The 23,882-nt window shown below is 46.1% G+C and overlaps 2 protein-coding genes across 4 annotated transcripts in view; one reads left to right on the forward strand and one right to left on the reverse strand.

Annotated features, from left to right (window-relative positions):
* TMEM39A (transmembrane protein 39A) lies at positions 1-19,918 on the forward strand. Of its 3 annotated transcripts, none has more exons than XM_005486120.4 (9): positions 1-379; positions 10,607-10,800; positions 12,340-12,562; positions 13,926-14,009; positions 15,389-15,531; positions 15,985-16,327; positions 17,138-17,325; positions 17,816-17,936; positions 18,466-19,918. In XM_005486120.4, the coding sequence occupies exons 2-9, from the start codon at positions 10,688-10,690 to the stop codon at positions 18,697-18,699; spliced, it is 1,449 nt and encodes a 482-aa protein (XP_005486177.2). In that variant the 5' UTR covers positions 1-379; positions 10,607-10,687; the 3' UTR covers positions 18,700-19,918. The 3 variants fall into 3 exon arrangements, with proteins under 3 accessions (XP_005486177.2, XP_026648675.2, XP_026648676.2); XM_026792874.2 differs by lacking the exon at positions 1-379 and adding an exon at positions 4,939-5,229; XM_026792875.2 differs by lacking the exon at positions 1-379 and having other exon boundaries at positions 5,285-10,800.
* Positions 18,466-23,882, reverse strand: part of LOC102070001 (uncharacterized) — a 17,744-nt gene continuing 12,327 nt past the window's right edge. Inside the window, exons 15-20 of the mRNA XM_005486119.4 lie at positions 23,296-23,444; positions 23,015-23,077; positions 22,625-22,700; positions 22,163-22,247; positions 21,913-22,000; positions 18,466-21,394 (exon numbers count right to left, since the gene is read on the reverse strand). Coding sequence (XP_005486176.2) covers positions 21,284-21,394; positions 21,913-22,000; positions 22,163-22,247; positions 22,625-22,700; positions 23,015-23,077; positions 23,296-23,444 — 572 coding nt within the window. The 3' untranslated portion in view covers positions 18,466-21,283. The remainder of the gene's footprint in view (positions 21,395-21,912; positions 22,001-22,162; positions 22,248-22,624; positions 22,701-23,014; positions 23,078-23,295; positions 23,445-23,882) is intronic.

Here is a 23,882-nt window from a genome sequence, read left to right on the forward strand (position 1 = left end):
GGCCGGCCGCTGCCGCCGCGGGCCGCCGCCGCTGTCGCCGCGTGATGAGAACATCAGCCCTCACTGCCACGTCTCCCGGGTAGCCGGCGCTGTGCAGGGCCGCGCCGGGGCGCCGAGGCCGGACCTGCCCGCCTGCCTCCTCTTCTCCTCCTATCCCTTCCCCTGCTCCTGCCCCGCCGCGGGGCAGCGGCGAGGTGGGCCTGCCCGGCGGGAGGAGGGACGCTCCGCGGGGCTCCCACCGCCGCCGCCACCGCAGCCTCGTTCTCCCCGGGCGGGCCGGGGGTTGCCGGGGCCGGGTCTCGCCGCCGGGCCGCTGCCGCCGGAGGGGACCCCGCTGCCGGCTGATGTCCGAGCCGCGCCGCCGCCCGCGCTTGGATGTGTGAGTACGGCCCCGCCGCTCCCGTGGGCAGAGCCACGGCGACCCAGGCGGGCGGCGGGCTGCGACCGCCGGAGCCCCCTCGGAAACCTGGGTGTGTGCGTCTGGCTGTGGGGGAGTGAGTGGTAGGGAGGGTTCCGCCGGGTCTGTTCCGTCCAGCTGGTAAGTTACGGCATTTGGTCCCGGGCTTCTCCTTCGAGACTTTTCCTGCTGTGTTTGGGTTAAAGCAGGAGGTCCGCGCACGCTGCTGGCAGCCGGGTGCTCTGGGGGAGGAGGGTTGAGGATTAAACACGAGGAAGTCGGCCTGGGGTCACGGCAGAGTGCGCTTTGGGCTTCTAAAGCGCTGTCCCTACGTAACGAGTCCTGCAAGGGCACTGTCCTGTGGAAGATGAAGAGCTGAGGCAATCTTCTGTAAGTCCAGGTAAATCCAACCCGCCGTAAGGTACCGTTTCCAGAATGGATGTGGGTGCACATTTCTCTCGCTGTTCTTTTTTGTACCGCAGTGAAAACATTGTATCACTCATTCTCTCTTATATAGGGTAGCAGTTGGGTGCATGATTTTCCCTATTACGTGAGGCAGCTCCTTCCCTACTCCAGCATCATTTTAACATGTGAATGTACAGCAGAAACAGAGGCAGCTTTGTTTGCAATCTCTGATTGCTCTCATGCATGCTTTTCATTGTGAGTAAGGGGCCCCTCGTGTCCCTGTCATCTGTTACGACTGTAAGTGGAGAAATGAGATGTCTGTGTTACAAAGGGGTGAGTTACAAAATTTTTGGAGACAAGGCATCCCTTCTGTAACCATCCCTTCTATCTGTTAACTCACTGTAACCAGAAGAGATTTCTGGCAGAGGGATACACTAGTACAGGGGTGGGACTGGAATGGCTCAGCTCCAATTTTACAGGATGCTGAAGGCAGAGAACATCAGCCCTTTTTAACCCACAGTCTGCTCCATGGCTCGCCTCCTGGCACTCCTGCTGTTGGACTGTTTCTGACACTCATTCCTCCTTCCAGCTGCAGCTCTTGGAGTGCAGACTCCTTCAGCCAAGGTGCTTGGATGATACTCTGCTGGTAAAGTCTGGGCTCACTGGTGTGCAGCCAGGCAATGCTGACCCCTCTGGGGTTTGGGCTGAAACTTCATGTGCTCCTTGTTGTCCCTTATGTGACTGGAAGTTCTTCAGGTGTAGATGCAGCTACTCCTTGTTCCTGTTCTTGAGCTTCTTTGCCTGAGGTTTTGCTGTACAAACCAGCACAGCAGGTGGTAATGTCTTCCAGGTTTGATTTATTTGGAGCAACAAGAAGCTCAGGTGATATCAGTGACACACTGACCTGTGCTCAGTGTGTTCTCCTGATCTCAAGACCATAGAACACCTGCATGCCTCCTGTACAGCTCATTCCTGGCTGTCTCTTTGCAGCATTTGAGACCTGACTTTCAGAAGCTCTGGGTGTCCATGTTCCTACTAATAGAGGTGTCTATACTGCCTTAACCAGAGCATTCAAAATCATTAATAATTTTGAAAATGCAAGGCTTTTATTTCTTACTCTTATATTTAGTCTTTCTGATTGTAAAATGGGAATGAAACATTTTGCTTCCTACTTTGCAGTGCATGTTTCTATTCTGCTTGTAAGATGATGAATTCTTATAAAAATTTTTGCATTATACAGATAAGCAAGAGAAAAACAAGTAGCCTTGCTGAAGTTACTTGTTTTTCAGAGACACTAATGGCATTTACCACAGTAGATTCAGTGGAAGCTAAGGAAATAGAGCAATTCTCATCTTACTGGCCTGCCTGTATTAGCAACATTTGTGCTGATGTAACATTGCCAATGTAGATGTACTGTTATTAGTACTCAAAAGCAGACAGGCATAATTACTTTTTTGTCTATTCTTCTAAGACATTCCTCTTAGTTCTGAAATTTTGGATTAAAAAAATTACTTCTGTATGCAGTGTTTTAAGGGGAAGTCCCAGACCTTTCTGCTGGTTTTGAAACTGAGTAACACTGAACACAAATCTTTCTCTGAAAGGATATGTAATGCAGATTGACTCCAACCTGGTTTTCATAAAACTCAACACTTTCTTTCTTTCTATAGGCACACAATCTGGATGTTTGAGAATACAGCCAAGAGCAAATGTGCTAGAAATGTTTGTTAAGGTAGCTTCCAGTTTCCATGAGCATTCAGGTCAGAAACCAGTTGGGCCACTCAGTACTCCTCAGCAGAGTTACAGTTGCTGAAGATGGATGTGGAGGAAAGCAACAAGATAGTAGCAATTCAGAGATCATCCTGCTCCTTAGTCTCAGTGTTTTCCCTGTGCCACAGAGTCATGAAATCCTGGAAGAAGTTTTCTTCTGGCAGTTAAAATTGGAACTCTAGTCCATTTGTTTCTAACCCTATCACAGTTAGGTAAGTTGCAGTTAGGTAGGAATAGCTGTTAGCAGGTGGATTTTTAATGCCAGAGGTAAATCTGTAGTAGCTGTGTGATTTGGGAAAATAGCTCATAAGCTTTCACAAACTGTCCTGGAAGATTTCATGCTGTTCTTTGGGGGCTGTTGTCATTGGTGAGTTATTTCCAACCTTTTCTTGATTTTTTTGGGTATTGCAAGCAAAAATGAGACTTCTGGTGAGAGATGGGTCTAATGCAGCCTGGTCAGGAGAGCTGTCCTGAGAGACAGGGTGCAGTGCCATCCTTTGGAGGTTTGGAAATGTTGGTTTAAAGCAAAATTATCAGTAGACATCTGCAGCCCAGAAATACATATAAGGGAGCATGGATGCAGATTCAGACAGCTGGATTAGTCTCAGTATAATTAATTATACAAGGGATTAATGTATCCTATTGCATTTTCTCAATCTGCTGGATTAGTTGCTCTGTAAACAGTCATACAAAGTTCTGAGTCCTGCCTACCAAAGTCATGGAGGTTGAATTGAAGACTTACTGTTTTGTGGGGAATATTTATGTCACCTGAACCTGTTGCTTAAGAGGCAAATAGAGGAGAATCGGTGCATTCTCATATGTGGTTTATATTTTAATGCGAATTTATGATTTATACAAATTACAATGTGTTTAAAATCCCCTGCAATATTGTTGCTTTTCTGCAGCATCAGGGATGTGCAAGGCATTGTCTCACTGATACTTTCTGCTGTGACTCCCAGTGTGATGACTTGGTGAAAGGCTCAAGGAAGTGGTTTTTAACTTGTGTGCTTCTTCATGCGCTCAAGCTCATTGCTACAGATGGCAGATGCCTGCCTTATTTTTAGCAATTTGAGGACAAAATAGAAAAATCCTAGTGACTCCCCATGATTTGTCATCATGGCTGATCTCCATTAAATTAAACATAGGGATTGGCAGAGGAACAAAACCAGCAGGAAAGCTGCTTCTGTTTGTTTTAAAAAAAGCTTGTCTAAAGCGCTAAAATAATACTGTAAAAAATATCCACTACTACATACAGAGACCCTTGGGAGGAGAAGTACTTTTGAACAGTTTATCATGTTTTGGATAAGGAAACTGAGGTCTGTATTGGTAAAACAAGTTCCCTGGAAGTCAGTTGAAGAGGAAAGATTAAAAAGCAGAAGATATCCTGGCCTGTGCTCAGGCCATTAGACTGTGGGTTTGTGTTCAAGGTTGGGAGGAGAATGCCTATTTTGGTGGCTTGCTTGATGGAAAATTTTAAAAGATGGCCTCTTAAAGCATGAGCATCTTCCATTTTTTTTTCCCTTCTTTTTTCCCTGTCAGGAGTGATCTGTTTTGTTGTGCATTTGCCTTGATATCTTGGGAAAAAACCAATTTCAGTGGCCATACCTAAAATTCCCTGACTTTGCCAGTTACTGCACGTGGCATGGTATAATGGAGAGTGATCTGTAGATGTGTTTTAGCAGGGCTGTGGCTGTGCATAATGTTTACTGAAGAGCTCTGGTGCAAGATGTTCTTAGGAGTGAGTGCGTGTTGATAAATTGTATTAGCAGCCAGCTTTGATAGCTTTGCCTGTGTTGTGGCTGCTGAAATGCTGCCCTTGTGTTTCACTTCCCAACCAGTGTCCCCTTCTAAACAGAACTTCAGTTTCTATCAGTAATGTGGAGCTGGAGTTTAAACTTCTGTGTTGTTACACACTCAGAGACCTGTCTGGCTCAGTAATTCCCTGCAGCTCTTTAGTTTGGGCCTCTCACTCTGGATGAGGCTGGGCTGGATCTCCCTTTCCCCAGACAATTCAGAAGCATGGGAACTCGAGGACCAAAATAGACTGTGAGCCAACTGGTCAGGCCTGCATTTCCCTCTGCTGCTGGAAAAGCTTGGCTTTGCAGTTCTGTCTTGTTCTCACACAAGAGTAAGCCAATGCTTTCTTTATTCCTGGATCCACTATTTGGCTGGGAGTGTTGCTGTATACATCAGAAGAAGCCAAAGAAAATGTTAATGTCTTGCTGCTAGCTGTGTAATACTTGTTGGCTTGGTGAGGAGTGTTATTGGCCACTTGGAGCTGCTGAGCCTTGAGGGTCTTGCATTGTGGCTTTGTTTTTTTTTTTTTTGTTTTGTTTTTTTTTTTTTACTTCCTTTTGGAATAAAAATTCTCTTCTTCATTCATAAAATTACTACAGTCATTCATTGAAGTGTTCCTAAGCTGTTTGTTTTGACCTGCTGCAGCAGTTAGTTGCACAAGGTAATTATATGGCAATATAAGGTAATACTGTTTTATTACACCAGGAATTGTGGCTTTGTTCTTGTACTCTCCAGAAGTTTGTTTGGAGTGCTTAGTGTGTGTCTCAACTTTCCTCCGATTCACAAAACCTGAACTCGCCTATCTTCTGAAGGGGACACAATTGCCTGCATACCTCTGGAGACGACTTCTTGCACCCCCTAAAGTAAGGTCTTTGAGAGGATTTTTAGGGAATTTATAGGATTTCTCTGTGTTTAAAGATGGCTTTTTTAGATAATTTTGTTTATCTGGAGTATTAAGAACTTAAATCTATGTCTTATACTTTAACATGTCTGCAAAATGAGCTGACTGAGCTCACTGCACTTTAACTTTGAGAGGCTTTTCCTGAAAAACTTTTCTTTCCCATTCCCATTTTTGTACGTGGGTATTTGAAATACTGTGGCAGCTGCAAATGGCAGGCTCTGCCTTCCCCTTGTCTGAAGCTAAAACTTCTATTTTTCCCACTTACCCTTCTGCTTAGCTCTACTCTTCCTTGTTGAAAACACTAGAAATAAATCATACACTATATATCCTGTTTGTTAATGCTTGCCATAATCTTGCTACTTTGACCCTTTGGTTTTGGCATCTGTGTAGAGGACTGATAGATGGAACCTCTTCAGCCAGAGTTGTGCTGTATCAGAAAAGCCTACACTGACGTGGTCTTGATGGGTTGGTTTTGTTTTTACAGAGGAGGTTATTAGTCACTGAGCAAAAATTAGTCTTGCTGGTGCACCACCTGACAGTGGTGATTCCCCACCCAGCTCTCTTGTTTGGGCTGCACTTCAGGGGGTTTCTGTCTCTCTCTGTGCCAAATCCCCATATTAATCCATCTCTCTGTATGGCATGAGGGCTTGGAAAATGTGCTGACTTGGAGACCTCCCTCCTAACCGGTTTAGCCTCCCAGCTCTGGGCCAGGTGGCGGGTGTGTGCCTTTGGATCCAGCCGGAGTTGAAAGGTTGTGTTGACTTAGCACCGGGGCAGCTCTGTGCAAGCCAAATATTTAGCTTTCCATCTGATAACCTGTCAGTTGTTTCCTCCCTTGCAACAACTAAATGCTTATTTTATTCCCAGACCACTTGGGGCTTTCACAGAAATTTTGTGTCTTTGTGGCTTCCGTTGTGGCAGATGTGAGGGTGCTGACAAGGTGGCCTTGTGACCAAGGCTTGGGTGCAGCCATCTCTGTTCCTTGGCTTTCTGGTGATTTTTTTTTTCTTTTTGGAGTTATATTGGGTGAGTCAATTATTAGCTTTGTGTCTGTTTTTCCAGCTGTCAGAATGGGGGTTTGGATTTGTTTTGGTTGTTTTTTTATTTTAATTTAAATAAATAAATAAGAAGTTCACACTAAAAGGAAGTTAAAATATAGTATAGTAAGTAGGACTCTCAAAAGTTCAAAGTTCAAAGGAAAACTTTTGTGATAATTTGCAAAGATACTAGGATTGCTGGACAACTGCAAGTTTAGGATTAGGCTGACCAGCTGCAGTGAGTTGAGTTGAGGACATTAGCAACCAAGAGAGCATTTTCGGTTTCAGAAACTAATTGTGCTTTGTGGCAGTGGCATAGGTCTGCAGCCGTGTCGTGGGGGTGGCTGGCTACGCCTCCCTGCCAGGGAGCTCTGCACACGTGGCAGGTGTGTTTCCATAGAGCATGGGCACCCTGAATGGAAAGTCTTGCCAGGAGTGTCTGTGTTGCTGTGGAGGCAGAGAGAGTCCCTCACCACAGAGGCCATGTGTTGCTTCACCCCCAGCTGTCACATGCTTCCTCAGCAGGAAGAAGGTTGCTGTAATTGAGATGGTGAGTTGCAGTGAGAGACCTGTGGTCTTCTTGAGCCGCATTGCACCAAGTGAGGATGGCCATGTTTCACTTTCTGCTCTTGTGAGCAACTGGTGCTAGGACTTGTGGAGCCAAGGAAAGCCACCTGAATGTCTCCCACACTCTGGGAGTTCTCATGTCTCGGTGCAGCAAGCTTCCCAACAAGACTGGAGAGGCTTGGAGTTTTCTCCAATTAAAAAATGTTAACACCATCAAAATAACTGACTGAGCTTTGTAGCGTTTCCAGCAAAGAGATGGGAAACAGGCACACTTGCCATTCTGATGAGTCACTGACTCTCTCCTGATTGCCTCTTGAAAGAGCTGTTCGGGCAGCTGCTGATGCAGAAACATGATTCTGAGTGATGGGCCTTGGTGAGCAGGACAGGGCTGCACACTGTTTCACCTCTGAATTGGTGAGTAATTCATCTGCCTAGCTTTTTATCAGTAAAGTCGTGCGCACAGCTGTGGTTCTTGCCTGCCTTGATCCTGCCACGATCCTTCCTCGTCAGGGTAGCTGGGGAGCTGATGGGCAGGAAGGGTATTGTGGCACAGAAATAAAAAATTACCGAGTGCTTTCTGTGGTCCTAAAAGCAGGAACTGGAAATCAGAGCATCTGATACCTTCTGTTTCTGGATTTTCTTGTAACTGTGTCACAAATGAAAGTTTTGCTTCTGTCCTGAAGCATGGTCTGCCCTTGAACCCAAGAGCTGTCCGTACCCACATCCATTCCCTGTGCCTGGGCAGCACCACTGTCTGCTCTTTGTAGCTGCTCTCCAGATTCTGCCTGTGTGTTTTTATGATGCCCACATCTGCCTCAGAGAGGATATCTTGGAGGCTAGGTAATACTGGTTCTGAGGATTTGAGGATGAAGGGACTACAAGCATGTTGCTTATTTTTTGAGGGAAATTGTAAGTGAACTGGAAAGAACAGCATGGAATCACATTAATTGACTGAAGAGTCTTGTCAGGAAAAGCTTTTATCTTTCATTACTCACTTTTTCTGCATGACTCTATAAAATATGATCACTGATGGGGTGGGGAATGCAAACAGGGAAGGGAGCAGGGTGGACTCTTCATTAATACTTAATATGACTTGGAATATTATCTGTTGGAGTAAGGGTTTATGGACACCTTTTTTTCTTGTTTTCAAAGTAGAATCACGCCTTTGTTTATTAATTGAAAGCTATAAAAATGCTTTTCCCCATGTCTTTCTCCTCAAAAAGGAGGGCTGTTGATTGGTTCAAGGCCAAAACAAAGCAGACTTAGAGACAATCTGATGTGTAATCTCACTGCTTTGTTTAGCTTTATCTCTGGAGCTTCAGTTTTGTGTGGCTAGTTTTAGAAAATAAAAGCCAACAAAAAAAGGGATGGTTCTTAGGCAGATTTTGCTCCAACAAATGCCTACCTAATTTGCTCTGACTCCAGTATTTAAAGTTATTTAAAGCTTGGCTTGAGGAACTGCCCAGTCTATATGTTCATGAATCACTGTGAAAGGGCTTATTCAAGTGCATTTAAAATATGTGCACTGACTTTAAGGATGGCTTCTTTCCACAGGCAGTTGTTTTTACTGGTAGAAACCTGCATTTTACTGGTTTGTAAAGCCAGGGGCTGCAATTGCAATTGCTCTGTGTCCAAGTGTCTGTATTGGTGAGCGTGTGAGGCATACTAATGGGGTGATACTAATGAGACCTGTTAAATTATTTACATGAATTATTGAATGTGCTATAAAATACCTTCCACTGTTAATAGCACTAATTAGACCACCAACATATTGCATCCATTATCATAAATATCCTGTAGGTCGAATCAGACCAATTGTTTCAGCTACCACAGGCCCTGTGGTAGCTAAATTTGGCTTAAAATGGCTTTCAAGTTTGTTCTTTTTGGGGGTTTTTCCTCATTTTTTTCCCTTCACTTTAGCTGTTTATCAAAAGTGTGTGAATGCCCTAAGTGAATTCTGCATTGTTTGTTGCTGCCCCTGCTCATCTTACACATGCAGGAGAATTTTCTTGTTTGTATTTAATTCCTGAAATAGAAATAATTCCAAATAAAACTCTAGAACATCCTAGGGAAAATGTCTGAAAATTCTTGCTTGACAAGAAAGGTAAGGAAGGCTTCAGTCTCTGTTGTGTTGCTATTGGAGATATAAGAGTATTAAGGTCTGCCAAAACACACTATTTACCTCAAAACAAATATTCTCCAATGTTTGCTTGCCTTTCATGCATTTTCATATCTCCTTTTTATTATTTTTTCTCTCTCCCTCCTGGATCTCTGGTTTTTGGTGTGGTTTTTTTGGGTTTGGTTTGGTTTGATTTTTCCAACTGACTTTTGTGTGAGTATGCAGAAAGCATTCATCCTTTGAAACATCTTGATTTTTGTTGAAAGTTTGAAAATTGCTATCCTGGTTTCATTAATGACAATTGTTTATCGGAGTAGAGATGAAGGATGGGAAATTTTAGTACAAAGGGCAATTCTTTGAGGGAATTTTTTAGAGAAGTACTCCTGCACACTGTGTTCATGGTGACAGTCCTGTGACTCACGGACAAAACTTCTGGCATTTCTGCCAGCTGTGATTTCTCTGGATTTTAAAGGAGGTGATGGCTGAATTATAAATAGACCATAGGTTCCATCTGTACATTTCAGAGCTGCATCTAGAGTTTCCCAGAAGGTGGATGTGCTTTTTTGGTCCCTGGGTTGGTTCTGGCTGTGATATTTTTCCAAAAGGGCAGCTGATTCAGACTCCAGGCACACAGACACACCAAAGTCCTTGTAGTGAGATGCTCACTTGGTGTCTTGTTCCTGTACAGCATAGGTGCACTCCAGTTCAATCCTTCACTCCCTTATGTCTGCTGTGTTTGCATTGGAAACTTTCCTGACTGCCAAAATCCTTGCAGTGTCTTGTCGGAGACCAGTGAAATAGAAGAAAAATTGTATGGGAAGTGATAAACTCTATGCTAGAAATGACACTATTGTTTCTGATATTCTGAGATGCCCAGCCTCTCTCATAGTAGTTTATTTTAAGGAATTGATAGATTTAAGTGTGTCATTAAAAATAAATAGGTAAATAAATATGTACAAGTTTACTTCTGAATTATTTTTCTTTTCAGGTCTGGGTTATGGCATTGCCCATATGTGCCTTTGAAGTACATGCATACATGTGTGTTTTGCTGCACTTTTCTGCTAGCTAAACCCATTTTTAAATGGATGTATTACCTTGGTGTCATTTGGGCATTAGCACAGAAGGGAGCTGGACCATGCAGTTTCCTTCAAGGACACCAGCGTGTCTGTTCAGAGCTCTGCCAGAGGGTGTCTGAATTGCCTACCAGCATCAGAGCCTGGCCAGTAACATGCTGAGTGCCTAGAAAGAGCTGTGAAGCTCTAGTAGCTCAACCACAACATGGAGAAGGCTCTTCCCAGGTTTGCTTTTGAAATAAAGCACACATTTGTGTCATCTCCAGCTCTGGAGATGCTCAGTGCTGCTTTCCAGCCAGCAATAAGTGCTGTGAGTCGTTGATGGCTAATGCAAGCAGCCCCTTTTTAGAGACACAGTGGTGTTCCTTCTGGATGTGCAAGCAGACACTGACCTGCTGCCATTGAAGTGGCACAGTGCTGATGGCTGTCCCACAGGGCTCTGAGTGTGTGAGAGTGACTTCCTTCTGCATGAATTTGCCTGGCTGGAACTGGGTGAGTGTGACCAGAGTTAAAGCTTAAGTGATGTTTCTGCCTCCTTTGCAGATTTGGGAAGGCTTTTGGATTGTTGTGTGGGTGTGAGGGCACAGCCTGCTGGAGGCACTGGAAGTGGACTGGTTCCTGGTCATGCCCGGTGGAAGGAGGGGACCCAGCCGGCAGCAGCTAAGCCGTTCCGCTTTGCCTTCTCTCCAGACTCTGGTTGGCGGCAGCTGTGGGAACGGGACTGGTCTGAGGAACAGGTGAGGACAGAGGCAGGGCTGTTGGGACAGCACTGAAAGCAAGGAGCCTTGATCCTCCCTGAACCCTGTGTGGGAGCGTGGCTTTGTGGTGAAAGTGAGGGGCTGGGAGAGAGGAACCTTGAGCCCTCCACTGTGGTATTATGAGACGGCTCATCCAAGAGGGAACAAGGCCTGCGTGACAAACCTCTTCCAGCTTCTCTTCTCAGCTCTGCTGTGGTACATGCTTCCCTCTGCAGCCCCTCTTTTGACTTCATGCATTAAAACCAGCCCCGTGGAGGAGATTGTGGCAGTGGTCTCTGCTCCCCTTCACCACTCTCTTGTGGTCATAACAGCCACAGCAGAGATCACACAGGGCTGGAAATCACAATGCTTCATTTGTCTTTCCTGCAGCAGTTTCCAGAGCAGTGAGTCCTAGCAAATGAAGAGTCCTTGTCTTGCTCACCTACCTTCACTGCCCTGGGGAATTAATGTGACACGTCAGAGTACAGCTGTGACTCCTCCTCCTACATAATAGAAACACAAGGCAGGAGGATGCCCGTATTCTGTTTTAGACCTGCAGGTTGATGAAACTAATTCTCATAGTTGGTAAAGATGACCTGCATTTTCTGGGGAAGTTGAGGGCTGAAACAGGAACAGACATGCAGTGACATTGAGATTACCACATTTGGTATAAAAACTGAAAGGGCCCAGCATTACTTCTTTCCATAAAAAGTTGGCAGACCAGAGAAACTATTTGCTGCATGCTGGGGCCCTGGTATAGGTTCATTCTTACAGAGTAGAGCAATCCAAGCCATTTAGCTTTGGCCTTTACAGACTTCTCTGTCAGGGACAGAGGGACAGACAGCACAGTTTGAGGTTCTTTGGAAGCAAGTGACGTCAAGACTGTGGAGTCAGGGCCCCAGGGTCTTGGGAGAGCATTGCTTATCTGGTTTCAGTCAGACATAGCATAGTTCCTCTACCAGTTCAGGATGCCAGAGCTTTTAGTTGTCCTATCCTCCTCTGAAAGCTTGAAAAGAAGGAAGTGTGAGAACACTTGAGAGGTTAGCCTTTAGGAAGTGGCTGAACTACTCCATTCCATTTTTAGTTACTCATCTTTTTAAAAGAGGAACTATGAACAGAAAGACAATGGGCACTTTGCTGTGCTGGAGAAGGAGGCTGGGTGCTACTGTAGTGTCCTGGTGATGGGTGGAAAGCCAATATTGACTGTTGGGTGTAGTACAGAATCCTTAATGATTTTAGCTCTGTATGTCTGCTCCTCAGTCTGCAAGTTTACTGAAATGTTGCTGGGCATGTCACAGCACTTCTGACAGATCAAGCTGTCATCCAGGGAAAATTCTGGATAAGGGTTTTGTCTGAGCTAAGATGATGGAGGTCACCACCAGCCTCATGTCTCATGTCAGAAATAGGAATGCAAAAACTGCTGTCACCTCTCCCCTGGTAATACCCAGTCTCATATTTACAACCTCAAGCACTCTATCCTGGAAAGTGTCAGAGATGATGGAGAATGTTTACCAAGTAAGTGATGTCCATCTGCTTCAGGAATGGTAGTGCCATCAGCCTGTCAGCGCCTCCGATCACAGCGCTGATTACTCCAGAGCCTGTGCGTCACTGCCGGATCCCTGACCTGCCGTTGGATGGGAGCCTTCTCTTTGAATTCCTCTTCTTCATCTACCTTCTGGTAGCCCTCTTCATTCAGTACATCAACATCTACAAGACTGTCTGGTGGTACCCATACAATCACCCTGCTTCCTGCACCTCACTGGTGAGTTCCCCAGCAAGTGCCATCACTCAGGCTTTTTCATTACACAGCTCCTTTCATGCTTCTTCAATCCAGGAATCACCAAGCATTTGACATTAAGGGAGTGAATAAGAGTTCACATGCACCCCCATCAGTCAGGGCCATGTCATCCCCCATTTTACAGGGGAGAAAATCATGGCAGGAGAGAGAGAGAAGTCAGCAGGACTCCTTGAGGAGATACTTCTTGCACATGTTTGCATGATCTAGCTAGTCCCTAGGGTTTGACACAGAGTTGAGACTCCAGGAGCTGTCTCCTGCTGTGAGTGCCCCAACCGAACCCAGGCTCTGTTGAAACAACAGTCTGTGAGAAGGAAGATGTGCAGATTTTTGTTAGGATCTCAGAGCAGGTGAGCAGCACAGCTGGGGAGGGAGTCAGATCCTCAGCTTATGTAAAGCTCTCGACCTCCTCGGTTTCAGTGTTCTTGCTGTCCCAATAAGCTGCCTGTGAGCCAGCAGGCCTCAAGTGAGCAAAGTCGGCCTGTGCAGCTGGAACGGTGTCCTAAAGGCTGCTTGGAAGCACGAGGTGGTCCCTCAGTTGCCTGTACCGACAGGTGGTGCTGGTGTTCCAGTCACCAGCCTCCTGCTCAGCTCTGCCGTGCTGGACACAACGGGCTTAGAAGTAAAAGCATTCTCTCTGGGGCTCCCTACCCACCAGGACTTAAAGGTCGTTTGTTTATTCCCATCACAATTCAAGCATTCTTTTTTCCCAAAATGTCCCTGAAGTACCAAAAGCAGCAGTATTCAGAGTCTACTGACTCTTCTGGCCAGAATATATTGGATGGCTTCACTGAAAAGCTGTAAGAGCTGTGTCTAACTTGATGCAGCTAGGGAACTTCTTCATGGCCAAAGAAGAAGAGGTTTCTCAGGTCAGCTTGGCTTCATCAGGAAGCACTGGTTGCTACAGACCATTTTTGAGACTAAGAGGGAAAGTGAGCTGGTGTGCTCACTCTGGACTCCAGTTTGGCTGCCCTTTGTCTGATTGTTCAGGGCCTTTTCTGTGGAGAACCTGCAACCTGTTCTCCATGGTAGGATTCTGGTTCTAGATGTCCCTTTGACCCCAAGAATACCTGCCTGAAGGGTGGGTTTGTTTTGTTTTCTGTGGAAACCTCTCCATGGGAAGGAATCTCCCTGTGGAGATCTTGCTTCTGGAGATGTTCCTGTGTTACTAATGTTAATTGATTTCCCTTCATCCCTAATAGAGAGATTTGGGGAATGCTTATGTGAGGTGCTAAGGTGCTCTCTACCAGCCAGCTTTCTAGTCCCACCCCATCTGGGTGGTTTCAGAGTCCCTTTTCCTGGTGAAGATCTTTTTTCTTTCCTCCTTCAGAATTTTCACCTCATTGACTACCATCTGGCGGCGTTCATCACAGTGATGCTGGCACGGAGGCTGGTGTGGGCCATTATCTCTGAGGTAACATTCCCACTGTTCCCTCTCCTGCCTGTAGAACTTGCTGCAGAACATGGTCATCTGTGGCCTAGGAAAATTCTGCAGGTTGGAAGGTTTCTTCCCTCAGAAGAGTCTGAGTGTGAAGGACTAAGATTTTGAGGATGCTCTTCTGCCTTGGAGTTTTCTTCTTGAGACCAGTCATGTCCTGTAGCTTTGTTGGCTCTTCATCTAGGAGGAGATTAAGTGGTCCCACTTGCTTATTTTTCTCTGCAGGTACAATACTGTACCCCACTGTCTCGTGCTAGAGAAGTGGCTGAGAGAATTGCAAGTCAAGTAGCAATAAGGCAAATAAGGAGGCTGGCCAAGACAAGAAGAATGAACAGGAGCTCAGAGGGGGAAGAGTCAGGTGGAGAATGTCTGACTACACTGAAGTGACATAGGAATACTGGTAGAACTGCTTTTCCAGTCCTGGTTACTCAGTAACTCAGACTCTGGTCATGTCGCCACACACTTCTCTGTGTTTGTGGGAGCAGAACCAGGCCAAATTAAGTCTCTGATAAAGGTCATTTTCAGAAGTTTTGTCCACTGAAATAGCTAATACAGCTCTAGGCTAAGCAACTAAGCAGTGTTTAAAAATAAGTAAATTAAATAAAGGAATAGTTATGTCCTGTTTAATAGATAAGTGGAGAAGGTGGGAACTCTGAAGGGCTCTTTTCAACTGATTTCTTCCATTTTCATTTAAGTTCACATCCTCCGTAAGAATTGCCATAGACTGAAATTTCTGCATTGAAATCTTCCATGCAGGTTCTTGTGCATCCCATGTATTGGCTCTAACCCTTAAGAATCTTTTCATAGCTCAGTTTCCTTCTCTCCTCTGGAGATTGGATCAGGCTTTCTTGCTGTGGTGCCTCCTCACTACACTGCAGCCTGCACATCCAATAGAGCTAAATTATGGAAATCTGGGTTTGGAATCGAGAAGGTGCACATCTTCTTTTCCCTCAGCTGCAAATTTTCACAATGCTGAGACCTGATCCTTCTAAAGAACAGAGAGAGAGGAAATGGGTTTCAGGCTATCCTGGGCTATCATCGGAGCAGTAAGGGACTTGAGCAAAAATATTTTTCTGCTTTGCAGCTCTGAATTTTTCTTCAAAGGCCCTATTTTAGTGATGCCCCACAACTCGTGATTATTTGAATCTTTTGGATCCTGTCAATCATTAGTAAAATTAAAGGCATTTATGTTTGTAAGAGAATCAGTTTCCTGCTTCTGAGAGGAAGAGGGCACCTATCCCTCTTCTAGTACCTCCTGGCACCCTCTCCCTGCTCCTCCTCTGCAAGCACCCCTTGTGCTCATCTTCTAGCACTGGTTGTTATAGGGCTGCTGAGTGTTTCCTCTCCATTTGCAGGCCTCTCAGGTGGGTGCAACATCGCTGATGTGCTACATGGTGCGCCTGGTGCTGCTCACCCTCTGTGGATGGGTGCTCTGCTGGACTCTGGTCAACCTCTTCCGCAGCCATTCTGTTCTCAACCTTCTCTTCCTGGGCTACCCGTGAGTGACACCACTTTGAACCTTCTGGGCAAGGGGCACAGCTGCTTGGGGGTGCCATGAGCCACCGTGGGAAGCAGAGTGATGGCTGTAATGTCTCCTTGATTTAGGATTAAAAAGGAAGCAGGAGTGGCTGGGGGAAGGTGTGAGGAGGTGGCACAGAGTTGATGAAGTGAATTGCCTCAGCTGCTGTTTATGTGAGGGGCCTTTACTGCCACTTGAAAACTGAGCCTTTGGGACTGCTGGTTTTGCAAATGGGATTTAAAAAAAACATCTCTGCACAGGTGTTGAAGCTGCAGCCTCTGGCCTTTTAGTGGGGAGAAGAGTTGGCTGCTAGCTTCTGGAGTGGGGAGTTTCTATGTGCTGTCACTCTTGTCAGGGCCAGTACCTGTTGGGGAGGTGCCCCCCATTAGGATCACTGTTATTTCAGCCATTTTTTTCTTTCCTTCCCGGCAGGTTTGGTGTCTACGTCCCTCTGTGCTGCTTCCACCAGGACAGCAGAGCACAGCCTCTACCTGCAGACTGTGGTTACTTGGTACAGGACCAGGTGGCGGATGATGGGGCTTCAGCTGTCAGCAGCCTGGTCAAAGACTTCTTCTCGCTCCTGTGGGAATCCCTGAGAGAACAGTTCAATAATCCTACATCTATCCCCACCCACAGCTGCCCCCTTTCCCCAGATCTCATCCGCAATGAGGTGGAGTGTCTAAAAGCAGACTTCAACCGCAGGATCAAGGAAGTTCTCTTCAACTCTCTCTTCAGTGCCTACTACGTGGCATTCCTGCCACTGTGCTTTGTGAAGGTAGCTGTTGTCTGGCTCTCTCTGTGCCCCTGCCCACTGTCTCCTTCTGAATGTTGTGTGAACTGCTGCCAGGCCAGATTCCTGGTTAATTCCCCTTTTCTCTGTCTCCCCTTTGGCAGCCCGGATAGCGGAGCATGGCTGCATCCGGAGTGCACTAGTACTGCTCCTGGTTGGCAGATAGGTATTGCCATAAATGTGATGCACCTCTAGTCCCATCACCCCACTTACTAACTCCCCTTCTCCCACCCCCTGTCCTAGGCAGATGGATAGCTGTGTTCTTCCTAGAAAAGAGAACCTGTTGTTACCCGTCTCAGATCCAACATCGTGGCTTTTGAGTGCTTGGATCAGAGGCTTTGGTGGCCAGCCTGTTAGAGCCAACTAGGATGCTTGGCAAACTAAATCCAAGAACCTCTTGTCAGTGTGGGGGTTATATTTTTTCATCTGTCATTTCTCTAACTTGAATAAGCTCCAGTTCGTGCAGAGAAATGGGCAGGGCTCCACAATCCATGTAGCAGTCTTGGTGCAATTGGTGCTCCTGGGGCAGTTCTGTGGCAAGCAAGCTGCCTTGTTACCTGCTGCTGGAGGAGGAGATGCACCAGCTGCAGCATCATCCCCTGCCCTTTCTCCTGCAGCTCAAGGAGAAGGGAGCCTTGAGCGCCTCCTAAGCCGTAACCCTCCGAAATCACCAGTCCAAAAGCGCATGCCTGTAACGTGTGGTGTGGGTCTGCTGGATGCACTTGCAGTATGTCCCTGTCATCCTCCTTCTGCTTTGTGACAGTGGTGCCAAGTTCTTGTCTGGTCTCTTTGCAGAGCACCCAGTACTATGACATGCGCTGGTCCTGCGAGCACCTCATCATGGTGTGGATCAATGCCTTTGTCATGCTCACCACGCAGCTGCTACCCCCCAAGTACTGTGACCTGCTCCACAGGTCTGCCTCCCACCTCGGCAAGTGGCAGAAACTAGAACATGGCTCCTACAGCAATGCTCCACAGCACATGTGAGTGTGGGGATGGAAGGGCTTTGCATGCCTAGCAAGGGGCTGAGATGTTATGGTGGATGAGCAAATACCAGCAGTGTTTACCTACTGAGGATGTGTCTGCACTCCCCATGCAACTCTACTGGCCTTGTTCACTGAAAACAGATATGGCTGCTCTAGAGAGCTGAGGTCCTCCAGTCACTGCTGGTTCCCTCACAGAAAGGAATGTTGAGATTCTTCTTGGCCACTTGAGAGCATCTTGAGCAGAGGCAGGGGGTGGCTCCTTCCACTGCAGTGGACAAGGTTCCAGCACTGGGAGCCATTTGTTCATACTACTTAAGAGTCCATTGAATGGGCTTGTGATCAACCCTCTGTGCTTTTGCAGTGGGAGCTAAGACATGTCCTTGTGGCAGAGGCTTTGGTATTTTTCAAGATGCAGTCCATTCCTGTGAACCCTTGTTCAGGGGTTTGGGAGCACAGATGTTGACACTCTGGCATTGTTTCCCCACAGCTGGTCAGAAAACACAATATGGCCACAGGGAGTTCTGGTGCGACGGAGCCGGTGCCTGTATAAAGCAGTTGGGCCTTACAACGTAGCAGTGCCTTCAGACGTGTCCCATGCCCGCTTTTATGCAAGTATCTCTTCTCTTGCTTGGTGCCTTACCACTGTGGGAGGGAGGAGAGGCTCAAACCCAGCTGCAGCACAAGAGAGTTCAGTGTTCCGTGACAGCCTGGGGCTGTTGATCAAAATACATTTTGGCAGCAGTGGGGCTTACCCATTCTGTCAAACAGCGACCTCTGGGCAAGGTGGGAGCCACGGCTGCCTTGTCAGTGCTTTCTCATTGAGGTGACACAGCTCTCCACAGCTCTATCAGCCAGTGGCATTCCCCTGAGAGGGTTCTAGTTAACACCTTTCAGGGAAATGGGAAAGTGTGTCAGCAGGCCAATAGGTTTATTTCACCCACTTCCCCTTCTCGAGCAAAATGCCACTTCTACATGCCTTGTTCCTTACTGTTTTCCCTAAGTAGCAGCTAGTGGTGGCTGGAGCACAAGCACTGCTTCTGCCCTGCAGTGGTCCCTGACAGCATTATGTCCATAGTCCTCCTCACTTCAACCCAGCAACAAATGACAAATCTCTCCTTCTTTACTCTTCCCCTGCAGTTCCTCTTTCACCGTCCCTTACGGCTGCTCAACCTGCTGATTCTCATCGAAGGCAGCGTGGTGTGCTACCAGCTCTACTCCCTGCTGCGCTCAGAGAAGTGGAACCACACGCTCTCCATGGCCCTCATCCTTTTCTGCAATTATTATGTCTTATTTAAGCTCCTCCGGGACCGCATAGTATTAGGCAGGGCATACTCGTACCCACTTAACAACTATGGACTCAAGGCACACTAGGCCAGCCAGACGTGTCCCCCTTCTCTTCCTCATCCCACAGGGCAGGAGGGAACCTCAGAAAAAAAATATTTTCGTACAGTTCTATTTTTTTCTTGCAACGTTTATAAATATTTAAAATATTTTATATTTTGTATACTATTGTTTTTGTGGGGCGGGAAGGGAACCAGTGGCAATTAAATGTCGCTTTATAAACAAGGTGTTATTTTATATATATATATATTAAAAAAAAATCCATGTGTATATACAGTATATCTATACCCATACATATATCTATGTGAAGCAACAGGATTGTGTGTGTGGTCACTGTGTCTGCTTTGCTCACACAACTGCTGGTAACTAGGAACTGGTCTGCTGTAGAATTTGGATAAACAGGCAGGGGAAAAAAGGAAACACAGGGGCCTTTCACCAGGATGAGTAAAGTTTATTTTAGTGACCTCAGACCTAGGAAATTCTTGCACTGGAAATGTGCATTGATGAAACATGTTTAGGCAAAGGGAGGAAACAGTGTTACTGTCAGCCAGTAAAAACTCAGTTCTTTCTTCTTCCCACTGTTAGGAGGATGCAGGTATTTTTAAAAACTAACTGTTTACTTTAGCATCTCTCCTCCTAGCAACCTGAGCTCCCTCACCATGCCCACAGAATGAACTAAATATTGAAATTAGAATTTTATGGTAGTGTGGCATTTAGAAAGGGATTTGAAATAAATAGGTTTATCTAGCAGGATCATAACTGAATATTCTAGACACTTATCTCTTAATTCCTTGAGTAATACCATTGTATTAGGAAATATTCAGTTATTTCCTTCAAGCAGAAATGTTCCTAGCTGAAATTTATTCTTGTGAAACTTACCAACTCCCTTATTGCTAAGCAGTACATCTCATCAGTTTCAATTTAATTTATGTTGGTAGTGTTAATAACTTATCATTAATAATATCGGAAATACCTTGCTTTGAGACTGTTCTTCCTAAAGCTGAGCTATACTAAACTCCAGTGAAAAAACAGTTGTGGCAGTATCCCATTCAAGATAAAAAGCATTATCAGCCATACAATTAACTGTGCATGCTGGTGATAGCTGATGGTGGGAGTTGATGTTTTAACTTAGGTAATTAAGCAGGGGACAGCAATGCAATGTTCTTGGATTCAGATGCCATCTGACAACTTCAGCCATTAGTAAAGTGCTAGCTCTGGTTAAGAAGTATGTAGGTATGGGAAAAAGAAATTCCAAAACAGTACCGAGTTTAAGAGAAACTGCAACTACGTTGTGTTTCTTCTTTCCTTCCAAGCTACATAACAATACAGTGATCTCTGCTGTTTGTAGGACAGCTGCTCCAGCAGCCTGATCACAATCTCAGGATGCCTCTGAGCATTCACCCCAAAATAAACACAAATGCTTAGATTTAGTTACTCCTAAGTCTCTTCTTTCATATGGCCCTAATGTTGCTGGCAGGACAAAGGTACTAGGGAATTTACACTTTGAAGCCTTTCAATAAAACAACATGGTGGCTTACAGTCATGTCATACTGTATGTAGTTATCCATGTCTACCTTGATTACTTTAGGAAGTAATTTAAAGATAAGAGAAGGTTGGCTTCTTATCTAGAGCAGGCTCATTGCTGCATATGCTCTTTTGCTCTTTGTGCAACACCTTTCTTGCATCCAGCTTCAATTCTGCAGTAGCTCAGTAGCATTTCCTAGAAATTCCACCTGTTTCTCATAGCTGGCTCAGCACCCCTTAAACAGTATTTCATAGCATTATCCAGTGGTTTCTTCCATTTGATAGTAGGCTTATATATAAGCAACCAGCAGGAGAAAAGGCTTAGCTTGGGAAATGGAGATGTGAAAAGAAAGCCAAAACACTGCACCAGGGCTTTGGGGTGGAGTCAGGGAGGGTTCATGGTGTGGCTTTTCCTTCCCTTGCATGCCAGGATTTAAGAGAGGCAGGACTCTGGGGCAGTGAGCACTCCCAGACACCGTGCAGCTGTTGGGCTGACCTTGCACTGTTGACAGCACCTCCTTAGCTACAGGCTTTATGGTTTGCTGGGTTTTTGTACCCAGTGCCTGAGTACAGGGCCAAAACAAACACTGCCTAAGTGCAGGTGAGTTAAGATCCTCCTCATTCCAAGGTGCTAGGCAGTGTTTGCTGCCTTTCCCCTTCAGAAACAGTACCTTTGCTCTGTACTGGAAGAGGAGGAGTACCATTAGAAGGGTAAGGTTCTACCTTGCCATGTACAGTAGTATGAGCTGCCTGCATGCAGTCCTGCAGATGCAACTGCCTTCCACCCATACACAGCACTCCTACATGGGAAGAAATTGTAGAAGATAGTTGCAGCTTCCCCTGTTGGCAAAACCCCAACTAGCTAGCACAGTTAGTCTCCCTAGTATAATCTGGACCATCCACCAAGCAGGGAGCAGAAATTATGTCTGCTCAGCCTCAGTGCCTGATTAGATCAGTGGTTTGTCCCCATTCCTCAGATGGGCCTGCTGCTATGCCTTATTCTGATGATCACTGAAAACAAGTTCACTCTAATACTTGGTCAGGTCAGACTAGGAAAAAACCAGACTTGCTCCCCATCTTGGTTGCTCCATCACGCCAGGATGTCATAATAAATGGATGGTTTTTTGGTCTGGTCACGGAACTGCTCTAGCTTTAGGCCAATCCTCAGAAGAACAGCTTCATCCCACCATTTTGCCATGACCTGGAAGAAGGTGAGAGGCAGAATGAGAAGGATGAATGAAAAAAAGTAGCATCATACAGATGATCTTGAAAGTCTTGGAAACAATTTCCCCCCACCTCAACATCCTCAAAAGATGTTTTCTCCTTTTACCCCAGTAAGTATGGCATCACTGTATTTGGGATAAAGGCAGCTGTGTGACTTTCAATTGCAAGACATGGATCCTTCCTTTACATGAGACTTGTTTCAAGGGGAAAGGATTTAAAAGAAGTTACAGAAATGAGACATAAGAGAGGAAAGGGTAGCGATGAATACTGGGTATTGATGCAAGTCGACAGGGAGACAGAGAAATCTTTCTCAAAGATATCCAGAGACCTCTGCCATTTAGGAGTGAGGCAAATCACCCTCAAATTAAAGCTTTTACTTCCAGTAACAGCTCCTCAAGTGAGCTGTGTGGAACAGCACAGACCTGGCTGTGATGCTTCAGGACAAAGCCAGCTGGGGATTTTGTGCCTCAGCATTCACAAAGAGCAAATACTCACCTGGAGGCTAATTGGGAGCCCAGCAGTAGAATATCCAATGGGGACCACAAGGCCTGGAATCCCAGTGAAGTTACCAAGCTGCATGAACCTAGAGGGAAAAAGCTGTCATCAATATTCCTGGGGACAGCAGCAAATTCATCCTTTTTTGGTAGAGGCAGCTATGATTAATCTCTCCCACCTTCCAGTCTGAGTTTCTTTGCCAGCTGTTCCCAAACATTTGTTTCTGTAGTGCAAGTAGCATTTTCCTTACCTCATGCACCAGACTGTGCAGGTCATATCACTGCTCCCAGTCAAGAGGTCAGATTCATAAATTCTTGGAGCAGTGCAAGGAACACCTGTGGAGGAATCACAAAATGACTGAACTTGAAAGGGACTTCAGGAAGTCATCTTGTCTAACCTTCTGGCTCAGGAATGGTTGGCAAGTGCAGGGTGCCCATGACCATGTCCAAATAGCTTTTGAATATTCCCAGGGATGAAGATTCTGCATGCTCTCTGGGCAACCTGATGCAGTGCCATGGATATAACCACTAAGTCTAGAAATACACAGTGGTGTCTCTAATCAGGCTGCATTATCCTCTAAGGATGCAAGTCACAGCAAAGTGCACAAAAGTCATACTCTCAAAATTGAGGAGGGGAAGTTAATGAAGTGACTGCTCCTAAAAGGCACCACACAGCTGTTGAGGACTGTCTCTGTAGCCAAGAGTGCCAATACCTGGTGTAAGGATACAGTTCACAGTGCTGAAGATCTCTTGCAAAAATCTCATGCTCCGAGTTCTCTGTCGATTTGCCTGCAAGCAGAGAGAATACTGTCTGATGGGCCCTCCTGGCTCACAAAATTCATGTTTCATGCTGGCAGACTCTGCCCATCAGCGTCTCTGCCTTTGCAGAAGAACACACCATTCCCACCATTTGGAATCAGGGCACAGGACAGGTGGCATGTCCTCTGTGGTGCCCTACCATGCAGCATGCTCTCACAGCAGAGGACAGATAAAGCTGGGTGACATCTTCCCATGCGTGTGGGGAGGCTAAGAGAAGCCCCTACCCCACCTTTACAGTTTCACTAAGTGCCTCCCTTCAGCCTTCATCTCAGTATGTTCCTTACCTTAATATAATCCAGAGCTGTGAACTGGCAAGCCAAGGCCAGGCTAGCCCGAGTTTCCAAATTCTGAAATAGAAAAAAACTGATCAAGGCTCTGCTTGCAGAAAACTGAACTGTGACAGCCCAGGAGTTCTCTTCCAGGTCTGCTCTTCTATACCAGTAGCTCTCCAGCAGATAGTTTGTCATAGAACAAGCAGGAGCACCTCAGGTATCTCACCGACATGACATTTGATCTGTATCAGTCAGAACAACTACTGACACTGCTCCAAGCTGCTGCTACTTACCATTTCATGGAAATGTTTATTGAAGTCAGGTTGCAGGAAGTCCCTCATCTCACTGAGAATGCAGATCACATGTGCCACTCGGGCTTCCTCCATCTCTGGAAGAGAGACTTCAACCACACTGGCTCCCAAACTCTGCAGGTGCTTCACCGCTGTGTACAGGACAGGTAAAGCAGAGACAGCATCCCTGAGTTCTCCAGACTTCACAGAAAGGCTGCAAATCCCCAACCCCTGCAGACTGAGAGACCCCATATGCCACTGCAGGGCAAGCATTTTCAGTGCACTGTGTGGCAGGCACAGCTGCAGCTGCTTCCCCTAGGGAAATGCTTTCAACCTATCTACATCTCAGTATTCCAACAGGGCAGGGGCTGCAGACAGGTTCCTAACTTACCTGCTCTATTTCAGGCAAATTCTCCTCACCCCTCCAGCCTCCCAGTCAAGCCAAAGAGTAGAAGGACTGACAATGTTTCCCTGAGCACTTCACATGACCAGTGTTCTATCAGCATGAAGTGATTATTTAGCATCAAGAGATCCCATTCAAAGCCTCTTCTGAACCATAATGGAAAGGAATCAGGGAATGCTCAGGAGAC

Source organism: Zonotrichia albicollis, chromosome 2 (genome assembly GCF_047830755.1).
Source record: "Zonotrichia albicollis isolate bZonAlb1 chromosome 2, bZonAlb1.hap1, whole genome shotgun sequence".
In the NCBI taxonomy this organism is placed as follows: Eukaryota; Metazoa; Chordata; class Aves; order Passeriformes; family Passerellidae; genus Zonotrichia; species Zonotrichia albicollis.